The sequence below is a fragment of the Cervus canadensis genome, chromosome 8 (assembly GCF_019320065.1).
Source record: "Cervus canadensis isolate Bull #8, Minnesota chromosome 8, ASM1932006v1, whole genome shotgun sequence".
Taxonomy (NCBI): Eukaryota; Metazoa; Chordata; class Mammalia; order Artiodactyla; family Cervidae; genus Cervus; species Cervus canadensis.
This window is the reverse complement of record NC_057393.1, coordinates 20,716,883-20,741,677: the sequence shown is the minus strand read 5'-3', so window position 1 is coordinate 20,741,677 and position 24,795 is coordinate 20,716,883. Positions and strand designations below refer to the sequence as shown.

General features: G+C 37.2%; 1 protein-coding gene across 10 annotated transcripts in view; it reads left to right on the top strand.

The window, feature by feature from the left end:
* The window catches only part of ADD3 (adducin 3), a 133,070-nt gene extending 111,549 nt beyond the window's left edge, over positions 1 to 21,521 (top strand). For 8 of the 10 annotated variants that reach the window (XM_043475483.1, XM_043475476.1, XM_043475479.1 and 5 more), the window contains 13 exons: positions 3,743 to 3,881; positions 5,594 to 5,745; positions 6,732 to 6,812; positions 7,651 to 7,800; positions 8,273 to 8,416; positions 8,529 to 8,627; positions 9,742 to 9,924; positions 10,482 to 10,739; positions 12,046 to 12,165; positions 12,601 to 12,687; positions 16,744 to 16,867; positions 18,541 to 18,636; positions 19,263 to 21,521. In XM_043475483.1, the coding sequence (XP_043331418.1) occupies positions 3,743 to 3,881; positions 5,594 to 5,745; positions 6,732 to 6,812; positions 7,651 to 7,800; positions 8,273 to 8,416; positions 8,529 to 8,627; positions 9,742 to 9,924; positions 10,482 to 10,739; positions 12,046 to 12,165; positions 12,601 to 12,687; positions 16,744 to 16,867; positions 18,541 to 18,636; positions 19,263 to 19,555 (1,926 nt within the window). In that variant the 3' untranslated portion in view covers positions 19,556 to 21,521. The remainder of the gene's footprint in view (positions 1 to 3,742; positions 3,882 to 5,593; positions 5,746 to 6,731; positions 6,813 to 7,650; positions 7,801 to 8,272; positions 8,417 to 8,528; positions 8,628 to 9,741; positions 9,925 to 10,481; positions 10,740 to 12,045; positions 12,166 to 12,600; positions 12,688 to 16,743; positions 16,868 to 18,540; positions 18,637 to 19,262) is intronic. The other 2 variants (XM_043475484.1, XM_043475485.1) reach the window with 1 other exon arrangement.
* Positions 21,522 to 24,795: the final 3,274 nt, after the last annotated feature.

The following is a 24,795-nucleotide window of genomic DNA, read 5'->3' as shown; positions in this document are numbered from 1 at the left end:
TGGATAAATGGCACTGTTAGACTTGCTCTGCACAGGGTGGCCACAAACTTTCAATTTATTTAGAAGAAAAAAACATGGTACCTAAAAAAGCACAATAATGTGAAGTGCAGTAAAACAAGGCATACCTGTAACTGGATTCAGTGATACTACTCATCTCTGATACAATTAGGCAGATATCCTATACCCAACAGAGTCTGAGATTTGAATCACTATTCCATTTACTTATTAGCTATGCAACCACAAGCAAGTAATTGCCTGTTTTAGGACTTTATTGTGAGATTCAAATGAATGAACTGTAAAGGATTATTTTATTAATATTGAATTTTAGTAGGAACATGATTAACTATCCACCATAAAGACAAACAAAATTTTTATTTTTTGACATAATATTTTAATGAAAGCTTAATATGTTTATTGATAAAATTTTAAAGCCAGCTGAAACAGTTTTATATCATTAGTAAGTTTTATACTAACAGTTTTATGACTGAGGTAATTATCTGAACAATATTTCAAAAATATTTACAACATTAAGAACTGAGTTATAAATGTCCATGACAAAAAATATTAAATCTTCTGGAATAAAAGAATTCATATCTGTTGAAGCACTGTCAACTATATAAAAAGGCTTTTCATTTACTTTGAAAATTATTTTCTTCTCCTGTACGGCATGGAAGCTATTTACTAGCCTTAAAAGGGAAATTTATATATTTATCTTAATTTCAGAAGGGCTTACGCATTCCTCTATGACACCGTGGATCATCTCAAAGCTTTAGGATGGTACTATCTTATAGGATAAATGGAAGTTTTTTAAAAAGGCATTTTCACTGATGAAAAAAGCATTTGACCTGAGTCCTTGTCTCTGACATTTACTAGCTCTGTGACCTTGAACAAACTTTTCAACCTTTCTTATTTAGCTTTCTCAATATACCCAGCAGAAATTTCTCATCAGGATCGTAAATAGTTGTGATTCTCTTGAGCAACTACTTGGTTTTGTTTTTTTTTTCTTAAAGCCATTGTAAATCAGCATACTGAGCAATTGTCTTGATTCACGTTGGCTGCTGGAAACTTTAGATAAAAATTGGCCCATCTCTAGCAAATGATACAATTTTATAGTGTGCTGTTTGTATCTCAACCTCATTCCTGGCTCAGTCTAACCTCCATATGCTTATTTTCTCTTTAGCTTGATTTTTCTTACCAATATTTATTTTTGTGTCATTTTAATCTATGGAATCTGCCTTAAATTCTTGCTGGACCAACATAAGGTGCAGTATTCAATAAAATAAATAATGCCTACTTCGCAGAGCTATTGTGATACATATAGTAGGTATAATTTTTTTTTCTCACTGAATCAAAGAATATTGGTTATAGCTTCTTTGAATTAAAGAAGCTTTAAATAGAGTTTGATTTTGAAGGGAAGATAAAGTTTCAGAAGAACAGATTGGCCCATTGCCAAATGTCTAGAAGTTTTTGTAGTTTATATAAAGATAAATGAGTATGTCTAGAAGATTCTTTTCCTTTCAGCCTTAAACATGTTAAAACACTCATGTTAGTCATCAATATGAAGATGTCCATCCATCTTATATGCAGCTCACAGCCGTTTTATGTTCACAAGGTCTTAGAAATATATTAATGGAGTTTTTCTGATAAGTGTAATGTGTCTTTGTCAAGGATATTTTATACAATAGTATCTCTGGTTTAAATCACATACTTAAATGAACTAGATAAAAGTCAACGGAATTAGATGGTTAGAATTTTTTTATAATTATGCCAAGGATTTGTGTTTAACAACCCTTGCATTTGTAAAAGAAAACCATGTTTAACTGGTATAAACTGCACTATGAACTCAGAATTCAAATATGGTCACAACTAGTATTTTTTAAATTAATCATTCAAGCAGCATCTTTCTCTTGGAATTTCTCCTTTCCCCTAAATTGTCCCAGGAACTTAAAGTGGTTTACATAGTCCAAAAAGGTTCATCAGTGGTTTCCATATCCAAGCTGTGGTGTGTGGTACACGCGTCTGCATCTCTGAAAGCGTCACACCAGAGTCTGTCCATCACTGACTGCCATTGCCCCTGCCTCTCACTGCCACGTGGTGGTGGTGTTGAAACCCTTGCCCAACAGGAGATGCAGGTTCACTGCTGACTCAGATGCCTCTGCAGGCCATCGCGGTGCAACGGGGAAGAAGGACCTCCTCCGCTCTTCCCGTGCTAGGCTCAGTTAAGGTGTTCTTTGGTGCTCCATGGTTGAGCTCCCAAGATTACAGTTATTAACACTCAGCTCTTTCATTTCACATCACAGATGCCTTTCAGCTGTTTTCTAAAAGCAATGCAAGCATGAGTCAGGACTGGTTCTAATATGTACTACCACCTCGTAGCCTTACAACCACATTTCCCCTTTCAGCATGAGCTTCTATGCCATTATCTAAATTTTTTAAAAATGTTCTTCCTTCTGAAAACCTCTGAGGTGTATTCAGCCTTCTCTAAGCAAGGCTCCATCTAAGCAGCCACTCCAGGAGATTGTATTCCCAGCCTTACAAGGAAGACTACTCACAGGGACTCGAAGGAGAGTCACTCTTCTCGGGAGAATTTCCCAGTGATCTCCGCGGTGTTTATACCTGCTCTCTTGGAGGAAATGATTACAAAGCAGTATATTCTGCCATCTCCCTCTGTGGGAGGGAGAGTGAAGTGGGAACAAACTGAATATACTTTCCAGCAGGGCATTCTGCTACACGTGTAACTAATCTTAAATGGAAGAGCAAGGTCTGGATAATTTACAATGCAAGCGCCTTCATGTTTAAGGTGAACGAATATAGACATGAGCAAGAGAATAGGTGATTAATAAACTAAGTGTTGGTTGCGTGTGATAGAAATACAAAACCAGCTAATTCAACTAATGTGAAGGATTGGGGGATTTTTCTTTTTTTTTTTTTATTTTATTTTATTTATTTTTTTTTTTGTTTTTTTTTGGGATTTTTCAAATGATGAATTATATTAGCAACTCAAAACTTACTGGAATAGAAACTGTTCTTTTAATATTCAGTATTTTTATTTGTATAAATACTATCTGCCACACTTACATCCCCCTTCCCAAAAGAAGAAAAGCAGAGCTCCAAAACAGGAACATTTAGTACCCAGAGTTGGGAGAAAAGTTCGTTCTTTAGCACAGTGTTGCAGAGGGGAGTAATCAGCTCTCTGCCCTTTATGAGTTTGTTTTCAGAGTTTATAGAGCTAAGGAATTGCCATGGAAATCATAAAATGGAAGCCTTGATTTACTATGTCTTAGTGAAGACTTTTGCTGGGAGTTGCTATAGTCAGAGGCATGTTCCATTCAGATAAGGAGTCTATCCTAACCTAGATAATAAGCTGCTGGGCAAGGAATGGGTCTCTTTTTACATCAGGCTATACTGGGTGCTCTAGTTGCATATTATTAACAGAGTTGCCTTTACCCATGCCTTTGTATTGTGGATGTTGTAAAGCTCATTTTCTTAGAGATTAAGAATGCCTAATGATTTTCTATCCCCTGAAAGCAAAGCTTTTTGCAGCTGCTTCCAGTGTTTTAATTTTCTTATTTTGTGCTTTATATTTATTTATTTATTTTTATATTTATTTTTAAATAGTGTAAATGAAAGTTATTCCTGAGAGGAATGGGGGAAAGATTGATTATATCAGAGCAAGTTATGTTGGGGTCATTCTGCTCCACGTCTCACGCATGTGCTCAGTGATTATTTTTGTGTATTACAGGCCTTTCGGGAAGACCTGGAATGCCTTATTCAAGAACAGATGAAGAAAGGCCACAATCCAACTGGATTACTAGCGTTACAACAGATTGCGGATTACATCATGACCAGTTCTTTCTCGGGCTTTACTTCACCTCCCCTCAGTACGTCAGTTTTGTAAAGTTTGAAAAGCTGTAATTTCATCTCCACTTTGAACAGTGTACATTTCTAGCAGCATGTTCTGATCTGGTTCAGTGCTTCAGTTTATAACATCTAATACTTAAGAGTAACATAGTGTTAGGGTCTCTTACTTTTTCATACCAACCAGACGTTTACTAGACTTTGTGAGGTTTACAGGATAGTTATAAAATGTGGTCCCTGCCCCAGATAAATGCATATTTGAGTTGAGGAGACATACACTGAATGCACAAAAGATTAAAACTGCAAGATAACTGTAGAGGAAAAAAATTACAAAGCAACGTAAAAGAAATTGTCTACTGACTTTTTCTAAGTCATCTTGCTATGAACTCAGAGTTGGGTTTGATTATGGAGTGAAGTGGACCAAAAGAACTTTATGAAAGAAGAGAGTCCTCAAGTAACTAGACTTTAAAACGATGGAGCAGTAGCAGTTAGACTTGATGTAGAAGAGGTGTTAGCACATTTTATCCATTCACCAGGCCTTTACGGAGAGTGCCAGTTTGGTGGACTGAACGCTGTCAGGATGCCAAGAGTCATATTACAAGCACTTTACATCTCAGAGAGACATGCACAGAACTGACTGCTGCACCTGGGCAGGCACAGAATCCTAGACCTCAGGGACTTTTCTTTTCCTTCTCTTTCTTTCTTTGTTACTTCCTTTTTTTTGGTTTTTGTTAAAGATTTACAAGTAGGAGTTCAATGAGTTCAAGTACTTCCCAAATAGAGGAATAGCATGCAAAGAGACATGATGGTGGGAACGTGCAAGGTGTGGGTAGAACTCAAGTGGATCAGTATCTTGGCACACACATCTGGTTAAAGAATCTTTGAAAGAGTCCCAGAGTGAGTTATAAGTGCTTGAACTAGAGTAGTGGTTGTGGGAATGAGAACGAAGAGATCAGTGAGAAGGGCATAGCCAAGGAAGGGGAGAGAAGACTTATCAACAGGTTTGAATGTGGTGATGGTGGGGGTGGCAGATCAGTGGTGAGAGGAACGATGAGTTCCAACATCACTCACTCTTCCCACTTGGGAGAAACTGGAAAATTGAAAGGTTGAGCTAGTTTGGTCCACTTTTTCTATAATACTGATTATCTGACATATGCCATGCACCCTAACAAGAGTATGTAGGGCTAAGGGCCAAGAGGCCCACAATAGTATCACACAGGCCTAGAGAAGAAGTCTAGGAAAGAGGTGGGTAATGGTAACCAGGAGAATGAAGACAGCAAAAGTTGAATTTAGCAATTAGGTCATGAGAGATTAAGACCAGTTTTTGTTGCTTGTTGAGGGCAGAAACCAGACTACTGTTTGATTGCATTCTTAAATATTTTTTATTTGAATAAAAGTCAAAAGAGGTAAGGTAGCTTTTTTTTTTTTTAAGATCTTATCAGCTGTTACCATTGGGATCATGTGACCATATTCCCCCAGTGGCATGAGCCTAACTCCCTAACATCACTCCCTACCAAGTACTAGATGAAACAGCAAGGCAATAGCTGATAGGTACTTTCACTCTCAGTGTACTTTCCTGAAGGAGGATAAGCTAATGCAACATTGTGTGGGCTGGTAAGTTTCAGATCATCATTTACAGGCTGGAACACTCCCAGACTCAGGCCACTTTCTGGCAACTAATTTTCAGGTAAGGAATTATTTGACCTGAATCTCTCTCCCCAATTTTTCCTCTTAGGTCTCGGCATGGTCACACCTATCAATGACCTTCCTGGAGCAGATACATCCTCGTACGTGAAGGGAGAAAAGCTTACTCGTTGTAAACTTGCCAGCCTGTACAGACTTGCAGACTTGTTTGGATGGGCCCACCTGGCAAATACATACATCTCAGTGAGTCCTTCAGCTTTCAATTCCTTTTTTTAAAATCCCAACTTGAAGGTAACTGTGCTCTCCTCACCTTTACTCAGAAGTCCAGTTTTCAGACCTTGTTCTCTGAACATAGCAAGCTGGACCACAGCCTCATCCTGATTTAAACCTTATCTTTGAGAGGCTACTGTTAACCCCAACTTTCTTCTCCATTTGTTACCTGTGTTGTTTCTTTAATTCAGACCAGTCGCAGAACCTATCTGAAAAGAAATCCTCCTGGCAGGATTTTCTCTGTGTATCAATTATATCTGAGAGTCAGTGATTTTTTTTTTTTTAATGCTTTAAAAAGCATTTGGGGCAGGGAAAGTAGAGGAGGCAATGGAGGTTTCCTCCTTGGTCTTTATTTTTTAAATATATTTTCCCCGTTTTTCATCATTATCTTGTTTTCATGTTGCCACACTTGGAAACAAGACAATGTTTGGAAGCAAAAGGTATGGAAATAATGTGTTATGAAAATGGCACAGATATGAGATACAATTTTCCTACAACTTTTCATTCCTTCCTCCAGCTATTCCTTGGTTTCCCTTTCTTTTCCACCTTAATTCCTTCCTAGGAAGAGATTTTTTTCTCTTTCCTTTGCCTGTTTCCCCTTAATTTCCATAAAGTAAATCAAAATTATAGTCATATCTCATTAGGTTGAATAATATTGGCATTCATTTATCCTGAGATGACCTGACCCTAAACAACCTTAGAACTCCCAAAATAACACTTTAGGTAAGTCCAGTAAATGAAGACCTAATGTCAGATTTTTTTAGCAAGTATTGAAGGCTTGAGGGAAGAAAACTTTTCAAGGCAAGTTTCATGTTGCATGCCTTTAATTTCTGCTTTGTCCATCCCCCCACCCAGATATCTTACAGTTATTCATTATGAGTATATTCTTAGTCATGTTTACACTGTGAAATATAAACACCTCATACTAATTCTATTTTGTTTTGTTTTGTTTCTCCCAGGTAAGAATAAGTAAGGAGCAAGACCACATAATAATAATTCCCAGAGGCCTGTCTTTTTCTGAAGCCACAGCCTCCAATTTGGTACAGTTTTCATTCCTATGTTACTTTTTCTGTGCTTCCTTGTACTTTTCTGACAGCTTTTAGCTTTTAGTAGCAGACAGAACAAGAAGAGGTATGGATGGAAAAACATTTACTAGTGAACAGGGAAGAATTTGGAAAGTTAATGTTGATTTTTTTAAGAAGAGCTTTAGGGTTCAAGAAAAGCAGGGTAGTTGAAGAGCCTAATAAATGAATTGATCTAATCAGTAAACCCATTCATGTTTTGAAGAGAATCTTTTGATTTTTTTTTTCTGTACTCTGTAATTTGTTTAAACATGCACACACACAGTCTATATGTTTTATAGATAGATTTAAACAAAGTTCAGTTGGTGTGAGTATAGGGTGTGACATTCTAGCATTTATTTTTTCGTGATTGTACTCTGGAGTACTGTCATTGGCCTCTAGAGCAGTAGGAACTTTGTTGATTCTAGTGCTGTGGTGTTAATTAGCAAATAGACATTTTCCAGCAAGTTCAGTAAATGCCAGACCGTCAGCGAAGAGCTTAAGTTATTCAGTTTCTTAAAAACTGTACTTCTTGCTCAATGCTATTTTGTTGCAGACTACATGTTGTAAATAAAATTCGGTGGGAACAAAGCCACACCCATTCTTTCACAGTCCTTTGTGGCAGCTTTTTTACTGTAGTGGTAGAGTTGAGTAGTTGCAACAGAGGCCCACAAAATCTAAAATATTTGCCTTCTGGCTTTTGACAAAGAAGTTTGCCACCCCCTCCACCCCAACCCCACCCACCAATTTAACTTGTGGAACACGGGAAACTTTGATGCTTGTGTACCAATTAAGTATGTCTTTCTGATTTTTCCAGGTGAAAGTCAATATAATAGGAGAAGTGGTTGATCAGGGAAGTACTAATTTGAAAATTGACCATGCAGGCTTCAGTCCCCATGCTGCGATATATTCAACACGTCCTGATGTTAAGTGTGTGATACACATCCATACCCTCGCAACAGCAGCTGTAAGTCACTGAAGGGCCAAAACCAACAATGACCCTGGGAAGTGTTATTTCCATGGCTTTCCTTCCATGATACTTTATAATCTTCATTCTTTCAGACCCCACCATTTGAAGTCATTTTCAAAGTATTAATCCTCTGCATAAGAAAGCAAAAGGCCCTTTGGACTAAATGCTACTGTTCTGGGAAAAAACTGGAGAGAGAGCATTTGCATTTTTAATGAATCAGTTTAATAATTGCGTCATTGAGTTCTTTAGAGCAAAGCTTCTTTCCTAATATCTGGCACAGCATGTAAATAGAATCCACAAGTTCTTTTCTTTCTCTTGAAGAAGCAAAGAACTAAAATGGGAGGAGTCTGGAGTGCTGAGCACAGTGAATAGGCCAGTGCTGCGTGAGCTGACTGAAGAATCCAGTTCTTCCTGTGAAGGTGTAATCAGTAACCAAATGTGTTATCTTGGCATGAACCCGATCAAATAGGTGTCCTCCATGAAGTGCGGGATCCTTCCAATTTCTCAAGAGTCCCTGATCCTGGGAGATGTTGCTTATTATGATTACCAAGGGTCACTTGATGAACAGGAGGAGAGAATTCAACTGCAGAAAGTTCTGGGGCCAAGTTGTAAGGTGTGTAGTAGAGTCTCTATCAAAGGAGCTATTTTTGTTGCTGTTACTGTTGATGAAAGCAGTGTGAGCTATGCCAGTTATTTAAAGTGATTGCTTTGGGATTCTATTTTAGGTGCTGGTACTCAGAAATCATGGTGTGGTAGCACTTGGAGAAACAGTTGAGGAGGCTTTTCATTACATTTTTAATGTGCAGATAGCCTGTGAGACTCAAGTAAGAAAAATTTTTACCCCTCTCCCTGCCTTTTTTTGCTTTATTATTTGTTGGGTTGGGTATTGTGTTTACTTATTTCCAGGGTTCTATCAGTTGGTGTCTTTTTGTTTTGTTTTGTCTTTTAAGAGAACTTGTGCTTTACTTGAGTAAAAAGGGTCAACTGAGTATCTTTTGAAAACAGGAAGAAAGAAAATCAAAATTCATGTATAGACACACCAAATCTAAGGGCTTCATAAACATAATTTTCTTCATAATCCTACTTTTCAAGACGGCATAGCTGCACATTTCTCCCTTTTCACCCTCTCGCGGTGTGGTGCTAATTGATGAACAGAGATGACTGCCAGTTATCAAAGGTCAGCTGTGTTGTGGTCACTTTTATAAAAAGGGTAAGAGCAGCACCAGAAGTTTTAGGAACTCATGCAATTTCCAGAGGTTCCGTAGCCTCAGCCTCATTATTAAAATGGATTAGATATTTATTAACCCCAGAGAAGCTGGGCGTATTTAACAGCCCTAATTTCCCCCCTTTAAGAAAAACCAGGCAGATTTTCTTGAAGCAAATGGTTAGAATCTGAATTTATTGGAAAGGCTGCAAAAAGGAGGGGAGAGGGGGGGTGTACTTTTCCTACCAACTTTAACTGTTGTTAACTACCAACTTTTCTTTTTTTTTTGCTTTAATGGTCAGTCTTCTCAAATGAGGCTATGAAAAGCTTCATTATATTGAAATAACGAGGTGACTTCTGCTTCAGTATTCTTAAATTCACAATATGGTGTTTATATTCCTTTAAAATTATAACTTTCAACAAAAGTTTAAACTGGACGGCCATGGGAAAACTGCAAGGAAAGAACTTTAAAATTTGGCAAGAGAATTCAGTTACTTGAAATATATTAAAGGGTATGGCTCTAAATGTGTTTTCCATCAGGGAGGGTCAGAGCCCTGGAAGGTATGGATAGATGGAAAAGCTCCTAAAGCTGCCTGCTTTCACAAGTTTCTTTGTTGGTAGCCTGAAGACATGTTACAAATACTTGCAGAATCAAACTTGTGCCTTTTTCAAAGTGAAGTGCTCGTTCCAGTCTTTCCAGTCCTGTGCCTCTAATACTGTGCCATCAATTACAGGTGCGGGCACTGGCGGGGGCAGGTGGGGTAGACAATCTGCTTGTGCTGGACCTTCAGAAGTACAAAGCTTCCACTCACACTGTAGCGGCATCTGGAGGAGGAGGAGTGAATATGGGTTCCCATCAAAAGTGGAAGGTTGGCGAGATTGAGTTTGAAGGGCTGATGAGGACTCTGGACAACTTGGTAGGTAAAAAATTGACCATGAACTTGATTTCATGTTTCCAGATTTAGGACCAGATGTCCCCTCCTCCCTGTGGTTTGGGAACATGCTCATTACTCCTCTGGGAGCAGTGTGACCCTAGGAAGGAACTTGGTGTATTTTAAGAATTGGTGAAACAGGCAACTGTCATCTTATCTTAGATTTTTACCCTCTTCTGCTAAGAGTCAGAAAGCAGATTGCCTTCAGACCCAGGAACAAAGACTTAAGTGAGCACTGAGATTTGGCCTCCAGAAAACCGGTTTATATCTTGGAAAGTGTTTCTGGTCAGCAGTTTTGAAATTACCTTTGTCAGAAATAGCTGTGTGAGTGGAAATTGCTTTGTCAGCTGAAATCAATTTTAACTAGATCTTGAAATTTGCTTAACTTCAACTCTAGTGTTATGTGGCAGTTATGTGGAGTTTGGAAGGATTTCCCCCTTTTTGTTTTTCAGCGAAAGAATCATTTGTTTAAAGAATTAGCCTCTAAATGCTGTGTTTGGGACAAGTTTGATTGCTTCAAATGTGGTTTCTCCCTCCCCCAGGGATATAGAACAGGCTATGCTTATAGGCACCCTCTCATTCGAGAAAAGCCAAGGCACAAGAGTGATGTAGAGATCCCAGCCACTGTGACTGCCTTTTCCTTCGAAGATGATACAGTGCCCCTCTCACCTCTCAAATACATGGCACAGAGGCAGCAGCGTGAAAAAACCAGATGGTTGAACTCGCCAAACACCTACATGAAAGTGAACGTGCCTGAGGAGTCTCGGAATGGGGAGACGAGCCCCAGGACCAAAATCACAGTATGTCCCTACTTAACATGCTTTGCCTTTACTAAAGATTTTGCCTAGTTACTGATGAATTGAATGGTCTGTGTTGAAGATATTGGGAAAGTAGAATATAATAATATGACTATAACTTACTAGATAACATTTGTGCAAGGCACTTTGTTCCACATGCCGTACATAAATTATCTCTATTTATTTCTCCTACTATGGAGCAGATGCTGTTTTTCTCCTCCATTTTATAGATGAGAAAACTGAAGCACAGAGGGATTAACTAATCATCTGTGAATCGTAGAATCAGGGTTTGAAAGCAGGCAATCTGACTCTGGAACCCAGTTCTATCCATTGCATGATGACTGGTTTATAGTTATAGTGTACTCATGAATCAGAACTATAAAAGTTGTCAACTCCTAATGGTGCCAAGTTTTGTGAATTACTGCATGTAGCTACCCTTAGGCAAGATCTTGTAGATAAAGAAACAGGTAATCTTAAAAGTTTTCAACGTTTTGTCTCAGATTTGGTTTAATTTTGGAGTGCTTATCATTATCATTAAATATTCTCTAGGTACTCAGAATTAGTTCATCCTATCATATAAATCAGTAGTATTCAGTATGGAAATACCTAGGCATCAGTGTTTTTTCTCTAGTCAATATGATTTCTTATCTCCTAGTAAAAGAACATATGTTTCCTAGAATTAATTTTCTTGAAAGAACTAATGGCTAGTCATCATTAATCTTGATAAATATTATCCTTCTTTGAGGGATATGATGGATAAATGAGAATTATATAAGGCTCTTCCACCCCTGTGGTGCCATTATACTATAGATTACTACCAGATTATCCCCTTTGCAAAATGCTAATCAGGGGCTTGGCCCATTCTGTCAGCCAAAATTTTAAAATTCAATCTGAAAAACTAAATCCTAAGAGATTTCTTGAGTCCTTTTTGATGACTTCTTAGCCATCATCACATGATAAAACTTCAGTGCAGGTGGCAACTCTAAATGTGAGTTAGTGTGAGATCAAGCTCTATATGCTTGAAATATTTTCACCAACATGTTTAAAATGCCAAAAGGAGAAAATTTAAATAGCTGCATAATTTAGTGTTCTTCATGGTACCAACATTTGTTTGTTTGTTTTTAAGTGAATGCTAAGTTTAACTAGTATGGGAGATACACTAATTTACCACCAAAAACTGCTTAGTGAAATTCTTTAACATGTTGGTGGTATATGCCCCCACCCTCTTGAGTCAATAAACAGTTATCAAGAATCTACCATATTTCCTTAGTACAAAGCTTCATTCTAGAAAATTTTTTATTTTTTTTAGTGGATGAAAGCAGAGGACTCTTCTAAAGTTAGTAGCGGAACACCTATCAAAATTGAAGATCCAAATCAGTTTGTTCCTTTAAACACCAACCCGAATGAGGTACTAGAAAAGAGAAATAAGGTAAGACATGGGTCTTCTGTGGCTGGAGGAGGCATTTTTATGCAGTTTTATGTTTAAATCACTAGGGACTGAATCTGATTAATGCTAAGTTTAGAGGTTTGAATACAGAAGAATTTGCCATTTAATTCTGTATAATTTTAACTTGTATGGAATACCTCCAGCTCTTTTCTGGTTTCTGATAAGAGGGCTATATGGGGAAGAAGTATTAGACATATTTCTGCTGTATTAGTGAAAAATGTAGCTCTCTAACACTGCAAGACAATAGGAAATCTCATGTCAAGAGAAGTGGAGGAGATTAATGTGAGTTGTTAAGATGGTGAGAGAGAGCTTTATGGAGGGGGAATTAAAGCAGCCCTTACCCGGGGTGGTCAAATAGTAAACCAAAGGTCACCTGCAGAGTTGCCCCTAAGAACTTCTTACTGTTTTTCAATTCAGATTCGAGAACAAAATCGATATGACTTGAAAACAGCAGGACCACAGTCTCAGTTGCTTGCTGGAATTGTTGTGGATAAGCCTCCTTCTGTAAGTCCATGAAGCAATATGATCTTTGTTTTCCCAATAATTTCTGCTTTTTAAATATGAGTAATTGTTTTTACTAAAGTTAATATAAACACAAGTTAAAAAGTCAAATAATCCACAAGACTTAAAATGTCACCTTCAATTCCCAATTTCTAGGGGCAAGGACTTTATTCTAGCATTTACTTTGGTTTCTAAAGAACATCTTTATTCTCCTTCTTGATTTATCAGTTTTAGACTTCATTTTTATGTCATCAAATCTGCTTCATCAGCTTAAACCATTGTTTTATATATCACTAAAAGAGATTTAAATGCTGACATTTATCATTGTTAAGAAACCAATGATAAGATGAATCCCAATTTCAGAGATGAGAAATTGTGAGAGAAAAGCACATCTTAGAATTAATGAAAGATAATAGTGACTTCTTTTATGGATGATGAGGATTTAGCCTATTTACACAAGGCTTCCCGTTTGCATTCTCCCAGTAAGGTTGTATCACGATGTTTTGTCTAGGTAGCTTTCAGTGTTTATATTTTTAAATGCTCACTGCTGAGCCAGATAGTATTCCAAGATGACATTTCCTTTCTTAGACAACTTTTCTGCCTCCGGAGAAAAAGCTGCCTCCTTTTTTCATTGGCTTAGTATTTGGGATACATTATGCTTAGTTCGATGTGAGAGTTGGACTGTGAAGAAAGCTAAGCGCCAAAAAATTGATGCTTTTGAACTATGGTGTTGGAGAAGACTCTTGAGAGTCCCTTGGACTGCAAGGAGATCCAGCCAGTCCATCCTAAAGCAGATCAGTCCTGGGTGTTCATTGGAAGGGCTGATGCTGAAGCTGAAACTCTGATATTTTGGCCACCTCATGTGAAGAGTTGAATCATTGGAAAAGACCCTGATGCTGGGAGGGATTGGGGGCAGGAGGAGAAGGGGATGACAGAGGATGAGATGGCTGGATGGCATCACTGACTCGATAGACATATGAGTTTGAGTAAACTCCGGGAGTTGGTGATGGACAGGGAGGCCTGGCGTGCTGTGATTCATGGGGTCGCAAAGAGTCGGACAAGACTGAGCGACTGAACTGAACTGAGGCTTAGTTCTTCCCAAACTTTTCTTACTATTATTTTCCATAGAGTCAAAGGTAACAGGTAGTCTCTCAGGTCCAGCTCTTTGCCATTGTCATTAGGGTCCAGATCTCAGCCAGCTGCTCTTTAGGCCAGACACACTGGCTCGTCCTGAGGGTCCTGTGCTTCTCGCTGTGTGGTTCTGTTTCCTGCATTCTGTTTCCAGCGTGTCTCCCACTTTCTTGATTTATTCCTTTATCATTGAGCACATCCTCTAATAGCTTTCTGAGAAAGGATACGTGTCATAAGAGGGAACAGTCTGAAAACCTGTATTCTACCTTCATATGTGCATGTAATAGATACAGAATTCTGTTTTGCAAGTAATATGAAAAACATCACCATGTTGTCCCCTAACTCCCATTAATGTTGAAAGCAGGAGAGTATTGTGATTCATGTGACTTCCTGTAGGCCTCTTTTTTAAGACCTTGTCTACATTCCTGCTATTCTGAGATTTTATGTTGGTGTGCTTTGTAGTAGATTTCTTTTTTGTTTCCATTTTTAGCATTTAGTAACCCTTTTCAATCTGCAAAGTCTTGTCCTTCAGTTCTGGGGATTTTTTAAGTATTTCTTCAGTTAAGTAGTCTTTTTTCCCTTCAGTTTCTTTTTCTGTCAGGTTATATATTGTTGTTGTTCAGTCACCAAGTCATGTCCGACTCTTTGCCTCCCCTTAACTGCAGCACGCCAGGCTTCCCTGTCTTTCCCTATCTCCCAGAGTTTGCTCAAATTCATGTCCATTGAATCGGTGATGCCATCCAACCATCTCATCCTCTATCACCCTCCTCTTCCTCCTGCTCTCAATCTTTCCCAGCATCAGGGTCTTTTCCAGTGAGTTGGCTCCTTGCATCAGGTGGGCAAAGTATTGAAGCTTTAGCTTCAGCGGCCTTCCAGTGAACCCTAACCTTTAGGTTAGGGTTAGGGTTAGGGCTGATTTCCTTTAGGATGGACTGGTTTCATCTCCTTGGAGTCCAAGGGACTCTCAAGAGTCTTCTCCAGCACCACAGTTTGAAAGCATTAATTCTTCATCACTCAGTGTTCTTTATGGTCCAACTCTCACATTGTGCATGACTACTGGAAAAACCATAGCTTTGACTAGATGGACCTTTGTTAGTGAAGTGATGTCTTTGCTTTTTAATATGCTGTCTAGGCTTGTCATATCTTTTCTTCCAAGGAGCAAGTGTCTTTTAATACCAGGGCTGCAGTCACTGTCCACAGGGATTTTGGAGTCCAAGAAAATAAAATCTGTCATTATTTCCACTTTTTCCCCTTCTACTTGAGGAAGTGATGAAGTGATGGGACCGGATGCCATGATCTTAGTTTTTTGAATGTTGAGCTTTTTCACTCTCTTCTTTCACCCTTATCAAGAGGTTCTTCAGTTCCTATTCACAGGATATATATTAATATACTGTTAGTTGGATCTCTGATTAAGCCTCTGATTTTTTTCTTTCCTATTTTCTCTTTGTCTTTTAATCCTACTTTCTGGAAGATTTGCTTGACTCTATTTTCTAAGCCTTCTATTTAATTTTCTATTTTGATTTTTTTTTTAATTTTAAGACTTCTTATTCCCTGAATGTTCCTTTTTTTTTCCCTTATAATATCTTGGTCTTATTTTCTCTTATAGATTTCCTATTTTCCCCTCTTATTCTGAGGATATCAACTTTAATTTTTCTTCAGCTGCCTTTATTGTCTGTTTCTTCTGAGTTCCCTTTTTCTTCTTAATTCTGGTCTCCTCCATGTTGGAAACTTTTCCTCAAGTGTCTGGAAGTCCATGGTAGTCTGTCTGTATTTAAGAATGAGACACTGAAAGCCAGTCAGAGCTCAGGTGTGTGCAGAGCTTGGGAACTGGTGAGCTCCTCTGCAGGGTGCCTGGATATGGACCAGGTTGTTTCTTTCAGGAATGCCCAAATGCTAGTATCCGTAGTTCTTTTATCTGGGGTCATTTAATTTATCCAGAGAGTTCTCTAGTCTCTTGCCAGTCTGCCTCCATCATCCTGGGAGCCCTTAACTGTGTTTTCTGTCCCCAAATCAGTCGTTCTGAAGAATAAGTCCCTGATCTTCTGCAGAGATGAGAGAGAGAGCACTGCTGATGTGTGTGGAACAGGAAAGGGGAGCTGAGAATCTATCTGTTCCTTCTTCACACTTCTAAGTTGCCCCTTTTCAGCTTTTCTTCACCACAACTTTCTGTGGTACTTGAGCCTTTTTCAGACCTCCACGGCACACAAGCATTCTTTTTTGCATCCTTCTTTGCAGGCCTAAGGCTTCAGTTCTCTCATCTCTGCCACCTACTCTTCCACCTGTTTTCCATCTTCAGACCATGTGTTACCATTTCTCATCCTGTGTTGTCTCCTCTTCCATTCTTTTGTCCTTAAAAGTTTATACCATTTTTGCTACTATTCCTTTACTATCATTTTAGTAGGGTTTGGGGAGGAATTTTCTTTTAATGCATGCTTTCAATCTGCCATATTTAGCTCAAAGTCTCATTGATTTCTTTCCTAGAGCAAATAGGTACAAGTTTATTTTCACGGCAGATTTTAAAAGTTCTCTTGGTGCCGTTTCATTTTTCGAAGCCTTTTTTTACAAAGGCTTTTTGACATTCTTGGTTTTTAAGATATTTCTTAGTTACATGGAAATTTCTAGAACTTGGTTTAGTTTTCTTTTTTTTTTAAAAAGTTATTAAAATTGACCTATGCAGGCTTGAGGAAGCATCACTGGCAGTTTTAGTCTATTGGATCAGTGGTCTAAAATCACTAATCTGGATATGAATATTTTAAAACGTGTTACTTTATCATTTCTTATGGGTGTTGTGAGTTAGGGTGTCACATCATATATACATTTAAGTGAGTGTATATGAAGTTGTGGGTATATGTAGATGTAAATATATATAAATAAATATACATATATGAGTATTACTCTTGGTAACAAGTCAGTGTTTTTTTTTGCAAGACCATGCAGTTTGAAGATGATGATCATGCCCCACCAGCTCCTCCCAACCCCTTCAGTCATCTCACAGAAGGAGAACTTGAAGAGTATAAGAGGACAATCGAACGTAAACAGCAAGGCCTGGAAGGTTAGTTCACTTTGAAGTTAAGCCCCAGCTAACCACACTGCTAACAGAGCCCCTTGAGTTGGATGATAGAAGGCAGTCAGGATTTTTTTTTTTAATGTTTCTTTACCATCAGTTGTTCCATGTGCTCTCTTTCAGTCTTTACTTGAGTGTAAGTAGGATTAAAATGTGAAGAGTTACCACAGACCACGTAAGTTAACATGTAGAAAAGACTGTTTTCCTTAGAAAGCCATCTGATTGCTAGCAGAAAGTCTTCTATAGTAAAGTGAAATCCCCAGATGAGTAAAGAATCAGTAGCTAAAGTAAATGTAGATAAATTAATAGATTTAAACATTTCAGAAAATGTGGCTTTTTAAAAAATTTTGTTTTACTTTGACATAATTGTAAATTCACAGGTATGTAGCTTTAATGTTTTGTAAAATCTCTGTTGCTCCTGGATGTCTCAAGATGTCAGTACTATAATTTCCAAATCTAAAATAAAGTGGGATGCTAGAGTTTTTATGTGACTTCCCTTAAGCACATGGGCACTCTAGTAAGGTTTCTTTTTTCTGACTTCAGAACCCTAAATAAGGGTTGCATTTAAGAACTGTTCATGAAAACACCAATTGAATACTAGCTCACTTTTACTCAAGAATAAGAGATTCTTTATAGAGAGGGTTCTCAGTCTTGGCTCTTTGGATAAGCTTCAGACAATCTATGAGCCATCTGAAAAATATCTTAAATATAATATAAAATATAATTAATATTTGCTTAATTTTATATTTGAGGAAGTCAGGGGTGCAGGGTAGAGGACAAGAAGACTATGACCCCCAAAGAGCGTAAGAGCCTCTGCTTTAAAGCATCTTCAACACACAGTTGAAATTTTTACCCAAAGCAAAATAGAACCACTAGTTAAAGAATCTTTGTGCCTATTTGATATCATGTAGAAAGAACTAATGACATCTGGATCATTCAGGAAACAGTTCTCATTAGTGTGATAGTGTCTTTGTGACAAAAGGGAGTCATCCTGATTCATTAATATAATCACATTAAGTGTTCTAAGTGGTATTCTTCAACTTATGTTCATTCTAACATAAGGCTGGAAACTTTATTTTTGTATTTTGTAAAATGTCCCTCTTTAATCTCTTATTTTTTGAAAGCCTAAAGATGCCAGGTAACAAGTATATAGCACAATAGAACCATCTCCTTGTATATATAACTTTATAAGGAGTTTCTTCCACATTCATTGTGACCTGAATTAGCTCACTAATATTGCTCTGAGAGGAATCACTAATTGGATATTATTCAAAAATTCAGTGAGGCATTTTGCCTCATTAATGTAGCATCATTGGTGAGGCTTTCAGATTTCCTTTCATTTGGCTGCTCAATGTATTTTTGGTTTTCTAACACTGTAGCAAAAGCTAAATGCTTAACATATTATTTGCCTGGGCTGTCAGTAGCCATGCTTCCTTAAAGCATGTATGTCAAATTAGCAGTAGCAGCCGGAGTGTTAACACATGAACCTCCTCTTTCCACACATAATGGTCGATGTGTGGGATAACTGTGAGCATGCTCAGCTCATGGCTGAAGCGTTTATCATCCCTGTGTATGCAGGTATTTGATGTATGCGCTAACCTTCCTGAAATCTTAATGCTTTTTTGTTTTGCATGGCTTTTAACTAAACTCTTATCCAACAGATGCTGAGCAGGAATTACTCTCAGATGACGCTTCATCTGTTTCACAAATTCAGTCTCAAACTCAGTCACCGCAAAATATCCCTGAAAAATTAGAAGGTATTCAATGTAATTTCCCACAGCCTTCACCCAGTTAATCTTTAGAGTCTGTCCCTCTGTCATTTGTCTTCATATAAAGAAATTGAACACCTGATACAGTAAGTTTCTTACCATGCATTTTACTTACAGCTCCCAATGATTTTATTTTCTTTTATTATTATGGGGTGCTACTTTTGTTCAGCATTTATACTGACTTACCTTAATCTGGATATTTGGCAACCTAATAGTTCTTAAGAATTTGTGAAATTAAAATTGGTTTGTCATATGTCTTCCAGTCAGAAGCATGAAATCTTTTTCAACTTTGATTTCCAGATGACTCCAAAATTAAAGAAAAATATATGTATGTTGTCTTCCTCATTTATACTGACTTGATTTACAATGAAACTGTCAAGTCATCAAACTGGACTTATCTAGCCTTCATTCTTTGTTCTAACAACTTTGTTCCCTTTATACCATTTAAGAGCATTAGCTTCATGCTAATAGGCCCATAGTCTATTAAAATAACCATCTGTCTTTATTGGGATCAAAGTAATGCCTTAGTACATTGCTTAAGCATTTCAGTTTTGTAAAATAAAGCAAAGATGTTGACTATATAAAATAACAAAAAAAATCCTCCCCTTTTATAGAAAACCATGAGCTATTTTCCAAGAGCTTCATCTCCATGGACGTACCCGTCCTGATAGTGAATGGCAAGGATGACATGCATGGTGTTGAAGATGAGCTTGCTCAGCGAGTAAGCAGGTTAACCACAAGCACCACCATAGAAAGCATCGAGATAACCATCAAGTCTCCAGAAAAAATTGAAGAAGTCCTGTCACCTGAAGGCTCACCTTCAAAATCACCATCCAAGAAAAAGAAGAAATTCCGCACTCCTTCTTTTCTGAAAAAGAACAAAAAAAAGGAGAAAGTTGAAGCCTAAATAGAGTCTTTTTATAATTGTTATTACAATGTGACGTTGCACATTTAAAAACCACATATAAGTTGATCATTAATATGCAGTGGTAGATCAGATTGGGGGTCTGTAGCAAACTGGACTTTTAAGAACTGGAAAGAGTTTTACTAAAAGAAAAACATATTATGAAAAACACTTTCAAAGTCATCTCTCATTTTCTATGTCCCAAAAAGGTTTTGAATTTTTAAACAATTGCTAGTTTTGATTAGCTTTGCCCTCATGAAGTATTATTATAATCCCCACAAACAGATATCTGTCTGAATTACTTCAGGCCTTCTACATAATATCTGGAAAGAAATTACCAGTGAACAAGTGAGAGAATTTTTGTTTCTCAAAACCTGCTTCACTTGGTAATGAGATTATAGTTTTTTATCATGATTATTGACTGTAACTTTTGGGTTCCATTGTTTCAATGGGCATAACAGAATGCTTTAAAAGCTTCTAAGATAAGAATCTATAGCATTAGTATACACTGGCACATAATTGTTTTTTTTAAAGTTAAGAAAAGATTCATTTGGAATTTTATTCATAGTATGAAATTTCCTCACCTGAAGTAACTTTGTTTGAAAAAAATAAGGTCATTTTAGTAAACTATAATTTTTGAAAAGTTCCTTTTTTATTAGTTTAGAAACCCCCTTATTTTTCAATGAAGGGGATTTTATACACATAACATGGGTTATTTAGTTTAACTCTGGCAAAAACGATTTTTGTATGTTGAGACGTTTGTATACCATTCAGTATAAAAATGTCATAAGCCTATTAGCCAATCATTTAACAGTAGAGCACATTTGAGGCTGCTTGGTACTAAGTATACTTTAAATATAATTAAAGAATCCAGGGACTTAGTATCAAAAGGGGATTAGAGCATTTAAAGGCATAACAAGATTCATATTTGAACCTTACAATGTATTTTTCTCTTAGTATTGCTAATGAATGAAAAAGCCCTCGCATGGTAACCAAATGGGAAGGAAGAGACTGAGAGAGGAGGTGAGCAGTGAAGGGAATAAGAGAGGTGTTATGAGAAGAGTTCTAGGGTGATGCTGCACAGTCATGATAGGATTTGAAGTGTAATTTCAGCATGTCCCCAATTGCTAAAATCCTGATTCTCTACCAAAACCATTGTATTTCTTAGTTGACATTCAAGTTTTAAAAGGGTGAAATCCTTTTTAACGTTATGATTTTTAGAAGGTGGCACAAGAAGAAAGCAGTGGGTCTAATCTCCACACCCCCACCATGAAAAAACTACCACTTCTTAATTTTTACCAATTTTTCTTTTCAGTTAACTTTCTTTCTAATGTAAATACAAATTTAAACCTAGGCTAAATATAGTTGTTTTTTTTTTTCCTTTCACCCAAGTAATGTCACAAATCATTGTAAAATCAATGATCCAAAATAGTCAATGAGTAAAAAATAATCCAAAGTATTTCTGGAGGGTGAGTTGGTGTATAAAAAAAATTCCATGGATTATAGTGTGTTGCGGGGCTGGTTCTGTTTGACTGTGAGTGTTTGATGATGCAAAGTTGAAATGGAGCCTGGAAAGTTCGTTCTAGATCTCACTAACTACTGGAGTCAGTGTTTTAATCTTAGTGGAAACCTTCAGTTGCTTAATTCTGTGTTTGAGGATTCTTTTTTGTTCTACATCATTTATGTTGTATTACAACGTATGTAGAAACAGTAACCTGTGAACTATGCTTTTCCATAACTTTTTAAAAATATATATATCTTAAATGAATGCAATGTGCATAAGTATTTTTTAAATGCAACAGTGAACTATTTGCACCTTTTGCTAATGCCTCTATTTACTTGCTTTGGCATAAAGAATGAGCCAATGAACCTCTGTGTCCTGTGGAAAATGTATAAATGTTATCTGATATTGCTCTTAGATGTAATGCTAATTAATGTAAAATCACAAATAAACAGTATTTTAAATAGATGGACTTAGTATCATGAGCTTTCTATTGAGGAGTGGTTACTTATCCTGAACTACTCTGTGGACTGTTGAGTTTTGTACTGCAGTGAGATTTTGAGTAAGTCTGACACTTCTGAATAAGGAATGTCCTGATACATTTATTTTCAAATTAGTTGAAAATTAACTAATAAGCCCTTCTTGTTTCAGCTCATTTTGGAGGAAATATTCCCCAAGTGACCTATTTTTCTTTCTTGATAGGATGTGACAGTCTTAAATATTTTTCTGGCATCTATAGAGATCTTTGAAGGATTTAAGATTCTGATTCTCAGTCTCAGTGCTACATGGATGTAGAATAGAAAATGCAGTATATATGTTGAGGTTATACATTACTTCTCTTTGATTTTGATTCATGTAACAACATAACGTTAAAAAGATAGCAGAATAGAAAGGTTACAATTATACCACAATATTCAACAAAATAATTTATTCTCTTCCAGCTCTTGTTATGTATGTATTTCCTGTGTATTGGTTATCATGGTATGGATGTAATTTTATTCTAGATTTTTTTCTACCTACTATACTATAGCATATTCTATCCTGAAAGATTTTCAAACTAAATCACTCACATGAATGATGTCTTATGATTTTTTTCCACCACTTTGTCCTAAAAATAGAGTGCAAGAGGGGAAATCATGTTAATTGAGGGTTCTGGTTAATTGAAGTTTTTACTATAATTACCCATTATAAAAATGAAGGGTTTGGGCAGAGAATAGATTCATAGTCTTGGGCATATTTAATTATTACCTTGTCTTATAAATAACCCTTTGGTGAAAAAATTGCTGTTTTAGAAAGATGCTCATTTGAAAATTCCCTTTCATAAAGCAACAAAGGCAATTATCTTCAGTCCTCACTTGAGAGTCCATAGAGCATGAAAGGTAGCGTTGCCTGTGTACCTTTTCCTCTATTGATTAGTATTTTCATTCAGCAGGGAATAGAGAAAACCAAATGGATCAAATTGTGACAGCATTGGATTTCCCTAATAGTAGGTTTTGTTTTGTTTTGACACAGGCAGAGAACACAAAAAGGCAAATTGGTTATTTTTTAAATTCAAGAGTGATGTATATATGCATCAATATTGCAATTTCAACCAAACTAGAATTTTAAACGAGCAATCTTCTCTGTGGCCACTAGAGGGTGCAGTAGACCTAACAATCCTGCGTATTTCTAGTCCTTGAACTTTCCTTTTCTGAAAGGCTAAGCACCACCATGTTTATTGTCAAATACCAGAACTTAGAAGAGTTTGTTGCTTATCATTCTGCTCAGCTAGACTGTTCTCAACTTTGTTGTCTCAGCAGGCCCATTTCACCAATGCAGATACCATCAGCAGGGACTCTAATGCCAGTGAACACACTGACAATTGTTGAGGTGTGGTCTCAGAAAGAAACCATGGTGGGAGTTTTCACTCCTGAGAGTGGCAATATAATACCTGCTTCCAAAAAATAACTGACAGTTTTTTGACTGGGGAGATAACTGATAATGTCTGTCATTTTTTGACGCCTTCTGTGTTATCAAAAACTATGCTAAATGCTTTTCATGTATTACCTCCTCTGGCCTTTCCAACATCTTAAGAAAGTAGATGATATTATCCTCATTTTGTAGATAAAGACTAAGGCTTGCAGACAACAAAAAGGAGGTGCTAGTGTTTCACTTTGAGATACAAATTTTTACAATTCTAGTACTGTGTGTGTGCCAGGTCCGATGTGTATGTTTCCTGGAGGGAGTGGTAGCTTACTTAGTGTGAACTCTTAAGTCCACCCATGCTGAACTCATGTTATGATATAAGATGGGCTGTAGATTTGGGATGAAACATTAACTTTTGATTTGGAAGACTTAAGTTTACCCCAAGAATTAAGAAATTGATGAATACCTGAAAAGTGGGAACAATCTGTGGTAATACGATCCTTTAGGGTAAAGAACCAGCTCTTGAACCTTCATCATGACACCCAGAAGACAAGATATCTGTACTTTTGCATAAGATGCAAAAAAGAGTTGGGCAGAAGCTGTTTATCTTTGCTTTAAAAAAAAAAAATTTTCCAAAGTTGGGGGCAAGGAGAGACATTCTAAGGAAAGTTATTTTTAAAACCTGGAAAGACTGCTTAATCTAGTTATAGAAGTATTTTTAAAGATAAACTGTACCAACTTAAATCTTATTTAAATGGACATACTTGGAGATGATCTTCCTTGGAGAAAAATTCTAGCATACATGCTGGAGATCAGAACAAGAAGCCAGCCTTTGGGAGTTTTCAGAGATTTCATTTCTAAGAGATGACCATTAGGGGGCAATCCTGGGTCTAAATTTAGTTTAGTTGATGGAGGCCAGTTACTTCAAAATGTCTATTTTGGGCTTGGATTTGCATCTGTTTTCTGATTATGTATTACTGGATGCAGAATCAGTTCAGTCGCTCAGTTGTGTCCAACTCTGCGATTCCATGGACTGCAACATGCCAGGCCTCTCTGTCCATCACCAGCTCCCCGAGCTTGCTCAAACTCAAATCCATCGAGTCGGTGATGTCATCCAACCATCTCATCCTCTGCCATCCCTTTCTCCTACTGCTTTCAGTCTTTCCCAGCATTGGGTCTTTTCCAGTGAGTCAGTTCTTTGCATCAGGTGGCCAAAGTATTGGAGTTTCAGATTCAGCATCAGTCTTTCCAATGAACATTCAGGACTGATTTCCTTTAGGATTGACTGGTTGGATCTCCTTGCAGTCCAGGGGACTCTCAAGAGTCTGCAACACCACAGTTTAAAAGCATCAATTCTTGGGCACTTAGCTTTCTTTATGGTCCAACTCTCACATCCATACTACTAGGAAAACCATAGCTTTGGCTAGATGGACCTTTGTCAGAATAAGGTTGAGGACAGTTTATAAACACTGAATTACTTCATGCATTCCTTACAGCCTAGTTATCTTGTTCTGACTTAGGAAGAATTAGTCCTCCAGAGAAGTTGTGCTTGCCTAACACTAGTCATTCAGAGACAACTCAGCCAAGATCCAAGCACAGATCTTCAAGTCTGCATCTCACACTTGTCTGCAATACCGCAGTCTCCCTTGGAAGCCCGTTGGATCATAACCTAGAAACAGATAAATAAAACAGTTATATATAATAAAACAGTTATCTAAAATTCCCTGCAAATTAATGTTTAGGACTTTATTACAGGAATAGTTAAGAGAAACATTGCAGAACAGAGCTCATGTATTATTTATCAATAATTGTTATTCCTAAAATTTCAAGTCGGTTA